This window comes from Zosterops lateralis (assembly GCF_965231275.1).
Source record: "Zosterops lateralis genome assembly, chromosome: 18".
NCBI classification, from domain to species: domain Eukaryota; kingdom Metazoa; phylum Chordata; class Aves; order Passeriformes; family Zosteropidae; genus Zosterops; species Zosterops lateralis.
In genome coordinates this window covers 263,043-274,755 of record NC_139778.1, presented here as the reverse complement: position 1 = coordinate 274,755, position 11,713 = coordinate 263,043, and the positions used below count along the sequence as shown (strand labels likewise).

The following is an 11,713-nucleotide window of genomic DNA, read 5'->3' as shown; positions in this document are numbered from 1 at the left end:
CTGCAGGACCAGCTCATGGGGAGTTCTGAGTAACCAGGATAAAGAGTGAGAAACAACTGTATTCAAGTTATCCAAATGGGATAAGGGAAAAAAACCCCAACATTGCATTCCCATGCAGGAACTGGTGTTCCAGGTTCAAGGAGCCCCCAAAGCCTGATTTTTGCACAGCCCAGCACAGAGATGCAGAAAGCCCAGGTTTATCTCCTGTGCAAAGCCATCCCAGCAAGGCACCTCATACACCTCACTCCATGTCTCTTCCCCTGCAGAATTTGGGCAGCAATATCAGCAGTACTGGATGAGGTGGGGTGGAGTGGCTGATCCCTGGAGGGTCACAGGGACCACAAACATTCTTGGGTGATGGCAGACAGTTCAGGAATTTTCATTTTCCATAGTGACACTATCAGTATTGGAAAAGAGACCTGAGAGCACCTACTGCAATATCCGTCTCCTGCTAAGTCTTCAGTTTGGCAAGGTGTCTATTTGCAAAGCACATGCAACACCAAAACTTCCTAAACACAGCCAAATGGCAGCATATAATTTCATCCACACCTGACACATGGCCAATGTGCAGCAGAGCTGAGACTGCTTTCTAGGTAAAGAAAGTGTTTATTTTTAAATAAGAAATTTAAAGAAGGCATAGTCTTACATTTAAATCCCAGATCCACTGATTCTAAAGCCACGCTTTCCCACAAGGCCAGACCCACTGGGTGTGGAGATGTTGGTGCAACCCAATGACCTGCATTTTGCAGACATTTAGTGATGATTACAAAGCTCCTGTCCAGCCCTAGACCCTGTGAATGTTACACATTTTGGCCCAAGAAATGAAGATGACACTCTTCAGAACACAACCACAGGCACGTCCTTGAGACCTTTAATCAGAATGGAATTTCTCAGCAGCACCCGGGAATTGCAGGCCATCTGAAGTCTGGCTCTATAATGAAAGGAGAAACCCACAACCCTCCTGCCTCAGCACCACTCTGTGCCTCTGGGAGGAAAATCTGTGGCTTTTTGTGAGCCTTCTGCCCTTTTCAGGTTTGTCTCCCACCTAAAGGTTGACCAAATTTTTTGGTTTTGCACAAACCTTTTCCACTCACAAGTGATTTATTTTCAGTGTGCTGCCTATACAAAAGATCAGTATTTCACAAACTGTCCTTATTCTTTCAGTGGTGAAGAACATTGTTGCTGTGAGAAGTGCCCCAAAACTACCCAAATACCTTTGCAATTAACTGAATCTGACCAGAGTTTCAACAAGAAGTGAATAGTTTCAAACAGATTTGGAGCACTCATCTCTTTTTGAACAGTATGCACTTTATTGCAGAGAAGTCAACAGAGATGCATTTTTAAACCAAATTCAGGAGTTCCACAGTTTCCATACAACTCCGTGAAGTGTCACCCGCAGTAACCTGAGCACAGTGGAGTCTGTCAGGCAGTGAGGGAGCTCCATCTTGTCACCTGCAATCACTCAAGTCACCAAATCTTGCAGGCAGTTATTTAAGAGCCATGGAAAGAGGTGGCCCTGCTCCTGCAAGCACCTCTGCCAGAAAACAGACGTTAAGCCATGTCACTCCTGATTTACACCCAGCATAACTGAGACCAGGAGCCAGGCCTGGATCGTGACAGCAGCCAGGGAAGGTTTTATGTCAGTGTGATACACTTGTGGTGGCAGATTTGTGACTTTTCCTGAGGGACTTTACGTGAGATCAAGCTCAAGACAATGTCTTCCTTTTCAGGTACTGCTGTATCATTGGATCAGTGCTCATCCTGCTGCCCAGTCCCTCTCCACATGGGAAAGAAATTTTGGCATGAAAACACATCAAGTCACAACAGGCACTACCACAATAAACTATCACTGTCTGCCCCTGATCCTGCTGTGTTTGGGAACACACCAGGAGGTCACAGACAGCTCCAGGCAAACTGAGGGTGAGCCACAGCTGAGCAGCAGGATCACAAGCACGTTAAACTGTTACCAGAAATGTTCTTCAGCATATCATTTAACAGGGATAATGCACTTTTCTCAGGAGACTATCCACAATAATTACTTTGGAGAGACACTGGCTGTATCAGCAAGTGAACATTCTGTTAGATCAAAATCCCCAGCCCTTTTTCTGTAAAATGTGTTTCCTCACCTATTAACCACCCCCAAAGTGAAGTCTTTCTGAGCCACCACCCACACTGCGCCATTAAACACAGCTCAAGTTCTTGATGCCAGTCCAGAGCTTGTCTAAGGATGCCGAGACTCAGTGGGCTGGCATAAGACACATTAACGTGGAAAAGCCTTACAACCACTTGGCTCTGGGATATGCTTCTCACATCCTCCACAATTCACAGCCTCTCTGCCATAAACAGTAATGGTAATTTTTACCAGCTGAAGATCTGACACACAGGGCTCAAACACTACTGACATAAAACCACACAGGAGTCCAAGTTCCCTGTGATGGAAATACAGTAGAATGGCTTAGTGTGTCCAGGGGATATGCTGTAGGAGAGCTGTTTAAATGCTCGTGTGTGTTGTGCTGGAAGACAATTTTCTTCACTCCTTTAGCACTGTGCCAGGTATGAGAACTAAAAATCTACAGAGGTGAATGGGAACCTTGGAAAGAGCAGCTGATTGAAAAAAGCCCCCAAAACTGAGGGCTTTGGTGTAATACCAGTGCAGGGATGGCACAGATTCAGAGAAGAGGAGCTCACCCTCTCATGTGCCTCAAAGCTTAAATTAAAGAAAAGGGTGCTTGGGGAGAATGGTGAGAAATCATTCATGGTCACCTCTTGATGGTTTCACCAGAGCTGCCAGTGCTGATGGCAGCACATGTGCACGTGTGACTTCCTAACTTTAACTACCTCAACTACCAATGAGGACAGAGACCACGAATCACAGGGACTTAGGAAGGCCATCCCAAAGTGATGTACTTCTGGCATAGGCTAAATCAACCTGTGGTGAGTTAAGGGGCCTAAGGCCCTGAATGCTTTAAGCTCTCCTGACTATTCGCTTTCAAAAGAAAATAGAAAATTATCACGTGAAGTGGTTGCTAGGCACAAATGATTCCTCTTCAAACAGATTACCACAGGATTTCCCCTTGCAATTACTAGAATATACTACCTGATGTGTCACGAGGGTGACAGGTATTGACATTCAAGGCAATCTAATTTCCATAGCTGTCTGATGACTTCCCCCGGGTAGATCACCTTTGTCTTCCTTCTCCAGAACCGATTTCTTGCAGGTGAACATGACAAGCAGCAGCATTGGCAAGTGCCACAGGCTGCAGAAGAAGAGCTTCCTGGAGCTGCTGCGGTCGGCATCCCTGTAGAACCGAAAGCCGAGGTAGGAGATGTAGAGGTTGATAGGGAGCGAAATGATGGGGAAAGTCCATGTGGTGACGTCGAGGACAGGAGCCACCGTTGAGAGTCCAATTAAGGCCAAGCAGTGACGCAGAGCCACCCGCCTGCACAGCCCTGGGTGCGTGACAGACATCATACAGTATCCTCCTCGGGAGTAATCTTCCCGCAGACCCCAGCTCAGGGCATTGAAGTGAGGGAACTGCCAGGAGTAGAGGATCCCTCCTAACAGTAACGCACCTGCAGTGGGAGAGAGAGTGTTAGGAGGGTCACTACGGGAAGTGCCACACACAGACCTCAGCTGTCACACCCTGTTTGTAACACCTGTGACACCAGTAACACGGCACACCAGTGGGACTGCTCTCTACAGGGACAGGGCAGCCCATGAGATACCCCAAAATTACCCATAATTTCAGAATATCACAGCCAGAAAAGTAATTTTGGCCTAACAGAACAGTGTTTGATCAGTTCTGCTGAAACCTGAGGGAGCAGTTCTGCTGAAATAAACCAAAATTAAACTTACTGAAGGAGCAGTTCTCCCTACATCATGAGAAACAAAAGGGAAAATGTTCTTGTCATAAGTCACTCTTTAGATTTTTCCTGTTCTTTTAAAACACATTAATGGATGCAAGATCCTGAATATGTTACTCCTAAGAGCTGCATTTTTCAAGTATCACATCTGAAGTGCTTTAGAGACACTAGCTTGTCACTGTTCAGAACTCAGGTGAAGGTCAGCTACAATTATCCATCAGCTGAAGACCCTTAAGCAGATTAACCGAGGGCCTAAGACATGGAACAGAGGCTGTCCCTGCTTCCCATGGCTCTGGCCCTGTGTCTGCATCCCTGTGTTTGGGCTCTAATGCAGGTTTTGCTTATTCAGTTGTTTAAGTGCTGTGTGCAGCCAAGCTCGAAACACACCCCAAACCTCAAACACACAAAGCCCTTTAACAGTTCCCTGACTATGACACCATTAAAAAAAGTCATCTGGAGAAACTTTTAAACACAAACAGACCAACTAAAATACTTGAGGCTGGATTCCCATTTACAAAGCTCTGGTTTTTACATGCAAGCCTTTGGAATTTAATTACTTTGATTACATTACAACCACCGAGATAATTGATATTTTACAGAGAAGCTGAACAGTGAAACAATTTAATAGCCCATTATGAGGACTTTAACTGATCCAATCTTTTTGTTCAGTTCCCATGTGCTGGGACATCCTGTAATTTCCTTGGCCTAAGTGAAGGTTGTCAGGTTGTCAAAGACTTAAGTGTCACGTAAGACTGATGACTTGCAAAGCACAGCACATGGTACAGCAAAATTCAGCATCAAATGGGCTCACAGTCGGAATCCTGTCAAGCCCAGAGCAGACATTGTAACACTCATTAATTACTAGATTAATGTTAACCATGTCATAATTAGGTCAGCAGTGTTTTTAAGCAATACTACAGTGAGATGAACTCTGAAGGCTAATCTGGTTCCAAACAGAGCTGAGTCTACTCTACAGCCTCTGTGCCATTCTCAACAGTTTGGGAACTCAGCTTAATCATTGCAAATCTCTCTTTTCGAGAGGGAGAGGGAGAGGGAGAGGAGAGGAGGCTAACCTGTAGCATCGGTTCAAGAACAGACTCACTCCTTCTGTCTTCGCTTTGGTACTGCATATGTATAACTGGGAAGTGGCCAACCAGGCATTAAAATAAACATGGAATAGTTAAATATCAGCTCCAAAACAGATGTTGAAATCTTAACTGCATTTCCCAAAAGCTAGTGTTTACTGCCTTGGCAACCTAAGAATGCTGTTTTGCTTAAAGCACAATTTTAGTAATTCTTCTGCCTTGAATAATGTGAAGGAATTTTAAAATTATTTCCAGACATTGGTAGCAGTGACTTAAGAGAGGAAAGCATCGGCCTTTTGTCTCTACGAAATGGGTATGAGTTTGGCTGCTGTAGGGAGGGGAAGGCTTTGGCAGTGTAAGCTCAGCCTCTTAATGGATTGTAGTCAGGAAACAACCACACACCGTTTTACTTGATAGCACACAACTGGCTCTCTTCCCTTAAAAGATGTTGAACAAATTACTCCTCTTTAATCCAGACAAGGTAGATTAGAGCTCAGAGGTTTGACTTGGTCCAGCTGTATCCACCTGTTTGTGAGCACCCATGCTGTCTCAGGCTTCCTCCTCCACCTTTTCTACAAGAAATTTTAACATAACCTGTCCCAAACTCTTCACCATAGCCCTACATAAGTTTTACAGGATATTACACTCACAAGAAATGTAGAGAATACAAGTCCAAACCCTTTATTTTCTGCCTTTTCTTTCATATTCATTCACAAGTTTAACACAGTAGTTTTCCCTGGAGATTCCTAACTATCAGCAATTCTGGGGGTAAAGAAAGAAAGATTTTAAAATCTTGTCAAAGCCTAGTTGCCACTTCAGGTTTAACGCAATCTTAAAGGATTTTTTGGGGCTATTGGTACAAAGATACACGGTTTGGAGAGTCATGGCAGAACACACTGTGATGTCCTGATCCATAAGGACCAGTTTGTTCAGCTCTTGGTTGCATCTTCTGTTTGTGAAGGAGAGCTGGAAGGAACAATCATTACTGCCTGTGCTTCAGCTTGTTTTGGTGATGGAAAATGATTGTTAAATCAACTGACTTCCAGTTACAAGTGTTCAAGATACTGTCCTGATATCATCCCTCCTGAAGAGAAATCCTACCAGCTACTTCATTCTTCCCACTGTCTTTAGAATTAGGAACAGGATTAGCTAGTCAAAATTTACATCCTAATTTGCAATTATGAAGCCTTCTCAAACACAAAGACATTTGGGAATTACCTAGACACTAATCTTAACCAAACTGATGCAATTCCTCTCTACTTTGCCCACATCAGCACCATACCAAGACAACAATCAGCACTTCTGCTTCCACTGGAAAACAATAGCACATGCTGCTGCTTGTGCTGGATGGCACGAGAGTGGCAGAGCAGCCTTGAGAGGAAAAAAGGAAAGTATCACTTTGAAAGCTCCACACAAGGTCCCTGGGCTGGGACAATTGTCCCGGCTGTCATTGTGGGATGCCTGGCCCAGCCTGCATTGTGCCCCTCCAAGGTCACACCGGCATGGAAACCAAGGGCAACAAGGAAAACACTGGAAAACTCAAAAGCTTCATGGTCAGGGGTTTCAACAGCTGTTTCTTTTGAAGAATGGCACAAAAGGCCTGTGGAGCAGGAGCATCTAGGGGCTGTAATAGACTCCTCTGCAGCAGCACCGAAAGGGAAGGGGATCTTGGACGTGTTTTTGGCTTGTCTGCAAAACAAAAGGATCCTCAGCCTCCACCAGGAATAGGAAATGAAATTGGCTGTGGGATTTTTCACCTCAAGTGCTCCTGGCTTCTGCCTTTAACAGAAGGAAGCCAGATGTCTCAGGTATGCTCACCACATGGAAAAAAGCTCTGTGTGTAGGGATACATACAGGCATGCGCACTTCTTGTGTGACACACAACAGGTTATTGCAGCCAAAAACCTCACAGGGAAACACCTTTCATTACACAGGCAAGGCTGGGAAAACAACAACACCGTATATAACTTGCCTTAGCTAACCCCAGCAACAGATGCCACTAAAGAAGAGCCTGTTGTTGGTAAGATGAAAATACAGTCTTCTGCAAATATGTTTAGGAAGCATTTACCAGAGGACCAGACTCAGCAGATGACTGCAAACCTGCAGAGCCATGCAGGGGCTACTCATCAGCCACCTTTTTCAGGCTCTGGCAGGGCTGCCACTAGCCCAAGAGTGGGAGTCTCTCCTGCAGATCCCCCCATCCTGATTTCTCTGTGCGTGTTGTGTTTCACACCCAGGGACATGGGGCTCCCCCCTCAGCTACACATGGGGTAGAGAACCGGGCAAAGGGCATGTGAACCTGTGGGGTCAGTCCCCAGGTGCCCCAGCAGTGGAACTGCCATTTCTTTTGCCTCTTATGAAGATGGAAAGGACAAAAAAAACAGCCCACTGGCTTTTGTCCTAAATTCAGACCAGCTGCTCATGAGTATTGTCCCTCTGCCTCATTTTTTACAGTTTTTACCCCCACAAAGCATACTCCTGGGCCCCCAGCTCCAAGGCTCATATGTCAGTGACATGAATATCTTGGTTTCCTCTGGAACAGACCACAAATTCTGCTCTTTCATCTGGGAAGTGAAACCCTGAAAAGCTGAGTTTACCAGTGGGAGTTGATAGCTGAAGCCTCCTCTCCTCCAGCAGCAGGAGGCTGGAATTGCCCTGCTCTGGCGGCTGGCTCCCAAACCTGCTCCCACATCAAGGGGCTCTGAAAGCTCCAAGTGCTTCACTGGAAGGGACACAAAGATCTTCAAGCTTGTTTTGCATGCAATTAAGCTGTTGTTTTGCTCTCCCTCCTACTGGCAGACAAGTGCTACACCAGGGAAGGTATGAGAGACTCCAGCCTGTGGCAGGTTGGGCACAGGCCCCCCTCTTTCCTATTCTCCTTTTTTTGTTACTGAAACCATCCATCTGCCAAATGTCACTAGCTGATAAGAACTGCCCATTTTTAAATCTCGTTTTGTAAATAGATGCTGGCTGACATAATTAATGTCTACCATACAACACAATTTGAATTACAAAGTAAAGGCAATTTATAAATCAGCCTCCACATGATTACAATTGATACTGAGTCTATAAATTCCATACCCCGAGGAATTATTTAAATTTCTGAAAATGAATGAAAATCAGTACAAGATGTCTTTCAGGGAAACGAAAGCAGGAGTGGAGCATCTGATAAACTAAACAGTCTCTTGAGATAAACATTCTTTGGTGCAGTAATACCTACGGCTCCTGGGTCACCGTGGGTATGCAATGTCTGCTGAACTGTCAGGGCCCTTATCTGCTCTGCCACCACCTACTCAGAATAAATCCCTTTAGCTGATAAGTACATTATGTTGAGGAGCTCTGCTTGTCACTTCCATCTCCCTGGGTGGTTTGTATTAACTCTGTGGAACCAAACTGCTCCACTCCACAACACTGATCCTGCTCTCCCAGCGGGATCCAGCCCTCAGCACTGAGCAGAGCATGGCCAGTGGAAGAAGTACAAAAGTTCTTGGGCCCTTAGAGTAAGAAGGGCATGGGACTGTTGGAGCAAATCCAAGGGAGCCCACAAAGTTGATAAGGAGACTGAAGCATCTTCCCTGTGGGGACAGGCTGAGAGAACTGGGGCTGTTCACCCTGGAGAAGGTTGTATGGAGAACTGACAGCACCTTTCACGATCTGAATGGGCTACAAGGAAGCCTGAGAACTCTGCATCAGTAAATGTAGCTACAGGACAAGGGGGAATGGGTTCAAACTGAGAGAGGGGACATTTAGATTTGATATTAGGAAGAAATTCTTGGCTGTGAGGGTGGTGAGGGCCCGGCACAGGTTGCACAGAGAAGCTGTTGCTGCCCCATCCCTGAAAGTGTCCAAGACCAGGCTGGATGGGGCTTAGAGCAACCTGGTCTAATGGAAGGTGCCCCTGCCCATGGCAGGGGGCTGGAATGGGATCTATAAGATCCCTTCCAATCCAAACCATTCTATGATTTTACAAAAATGTGCAAGACAAAAAATGGTCTGTGGCATTTGGAGGCATTTACTCTAGATTCAGTTTTCTGTTCACTAGAAATAAAAAGTTTAAATGGATGTTAGTCTGGGAAGAAAAAACAGCAGCACGAGGGTAATTTAAAGCACGTATGCACTGTGCCTCTTCCACAGCAAAATAAACAGCTCTGTTTCTTTCTAAGGATCCCTGTGCACAAGCTCAGCAGCCCTGTAGCACAGCCAGGAGCTCTTCTGCTTGTGGATCCCACACAGGAGGGAGATTTGGCACGGAACAGGAGACACTGCTCAGTTTGACCTGTCTTCCTGTCTCTCTGCTATTACTTAAGGTTTTAAGTGAATGTCATTATTTTCCTGCTAGTCCTTCCCTTGTAAAATAATTTGAAGCTATTTTGATTTACTAGGAAAACAAATCTCTTCAGAAACAAATAGTCCCACGAAGGAGCAATGAAATCTACTTTCAAGGAAGCAAACACGTTACTGCAGATCACAGGCTGGCAGTTAAGTTCTGCATAAATACCCCAGATACGTGGCAGTGATATCCATGTGATAAATTACATTTATCATGCACTTCTGACCGTGTCACCTGCACTCACTCCCCCAGCGAGGAAATGTTAACATTCCCCATCTTTCATTAGTTTCAAACAGTTGCCATTAAAAACACACAACCCTCCCCAAACCCACAACAAAGAATTCCACATCTTCCCAGAGATAACCTTATCTTTTGCTTTTGAAATAGAAGGCTTTCCGTAAATTACATTGGCACAAAATCCAGGGTTGGGAGCAGGATGCTCAATCAGGCTTAAGAGCATATAATTAAAATTACCTGTTGGGGCAGAAATGGAACCAAACATTCCTGGGAAGTACCACGAGATCTGCAAAGATGTATAGTGCAAGAAATTTCTCAGAGGGCAGTGAGGCCCTGGCCCAGAGCAGCTGTGGCCACCCCATCACTGAAGTGTCCAAGGCCAGGTTGGATGAGTCTTGGAGTGGAAGGTGTCCCTGCCCATGGCGGGCGGTTGGAACAGGATGCTCCTTAAGGCTTCTTATGAACCCAAGTAATTCTGTGGTTCTATGATTATTGTATAAATTACAGCAAGTGCTTGCATCACTGGAAATATGAGGGTCCCAGATTTCTGTAAATCTGTAAATACACAGTATTTGTTTCTTGTGCAAGAAACTGCCAAGGCATTAATCTTTGAAAGTCATAAACAAAATGAGGACAAATTAAAACAAGGCTGCTCCATTCTGAGATGCTTTTTTATTAGCTCTGGACCTGGAAACGAGGAACCATCTTGAACTCTCTCAGGAACCATCTCCAGCTCTCACAAAGGACAAGATATCTCACAGCCTCCATGTCATGGAACTCCTGAAGGGAGCAGACAGAGCTGTCCTGTTACACATAACAGTTTAACACTTAGCTCTCCCCACAAATGGTAATGAAAGGGCTATACTTAAATATTGTTTTCCCTATAACCAGCAACACGTACAACAATGTGGCTGCTGTGAGAAGATTACAAAGAGGGAAAATCCACAGGAAAATGTAAACTCAAAAACCCACCACTTTAGTGGTGAGAACTTTCCTTCTCATTAGTTTCCTGCCTCCCTTCCTTCACATTCCTTTTTGTTATTGAGTAGAATGATTTTTTTAAAATGAGGTGCAAAGGCATTTTCACACCTCTACCTAAAACTAGGTTAAGTCTCCACACTAATTACATATTATTAATGAGTTCAACAACTGAGACCAGCCTGGTTAGGGAAGGGATGCAGGTCTGTACATTGTGTCTGGATGCATGCCTGTGTTCTGCATGGATATGATGCTGCCAGGGACTGAACTCTCTTATTTGCAAAAGTAGAATGTTTAACACTGAAAATCGTTGTCTAAAATGCCATCCTTTACTTCTAGTTACTTCTTTTTTCTGTAAAAGTGTTTGTAGGATTTGCGTTGGGGATTTTTTTGTTTTCATTTAATATTGAAATGCACTAAAATATTACATTCCAGTCCCTGTTTTCAGGACTCTCCCCAGGCGTGCTTCATTACAAACAGCAGTATCAGCTCAAAAACATTTCTTTCTCCATTGAATAAGCTGCCTGGCGTCCCTGACACAGACTAGAAGGTGATTAGAAAAAGTTTTAGCTACACAGAACACACCAGTTATGCACCATATTAACGTGTTCTGACAAAGTCGGCTTGGGTGGCTTAAAGTTACCATCTTCCCCTGATGGCATCAATGCCAAGGATCATTCCCTCCACAGCAGAACTGGCATGGGGACACAGAACCACATTTTAGCAGCAAGTTAGAGAGAAGAGCTTAGTTGGGCACCAGTGGGGCCCCCTCTGCCCTCTCTACTGCTGTATTGGGACAGCTTTGCTCTTTGAGAAATAGGCCTCAAAGAGCATGTTGACAAATTAAAGCTAATGACAGTCAGTGCCAGTTTAACCTGCTAGGCTTTCACTGGCCTCTACAGCAACAGCTTTGGAGACATGCAGCTCATGCACTGCAGCTCTTCAGGCTGAACTGTTCAGGTGAAGCACAGACACATGAGAGTCATCCTTGGACACCAACTCTGCATTAAAGTGGCAAAACCAACACATTAACCCCCAAACAATGTTAGAGTCAAGGTCTAAGTATCTGCAGCCAGAATTATAAGAGTCTTAAAAATATACATTTTGGTTTTAATTAATTCTATAGAATCATGAATCATTAAGGTTGAAATGTCCTCTCAGATCAAGTCCATCCATCCACCCCAGCGCCAGCACCATCATGTTCCCATTAAAACATGTC

The 11,713-nt window shown here is 44.8% G+C and overlaps 1 protein-coding gene across 2 annotated transcripts in view; it reads right to left on the bottom strand.

The window, feature by feature from the left end:
• Positions 1-1,163: 1,163 nt before the first annotated feature.
• COX10 (cytochrome c oxidase assembly factor heme A:farnesyltransferase COX10) overlaps positions 1,164-11,713 on the bottom strand; it is an 82,748-nt gene continuing 72,198 nt past the window's right edge. Inside the window, exon 7 of one of the 2 annotated variants that reach the window (XM_083874650.1) lies at positions 1,164-3,573. In XM_083874650.1, the coding sequence (XP_083730776.1) occupies positions 3,131-3,573 (443 nt within the window). In that variant the 3' untranslated portion in view covers positions 1,164-3,130. The remainder of the gene's footprint in view (positions 3,574-11,713) is intronic. The other variant, XM_083874651.1, reaches the window with a different exon arrangement.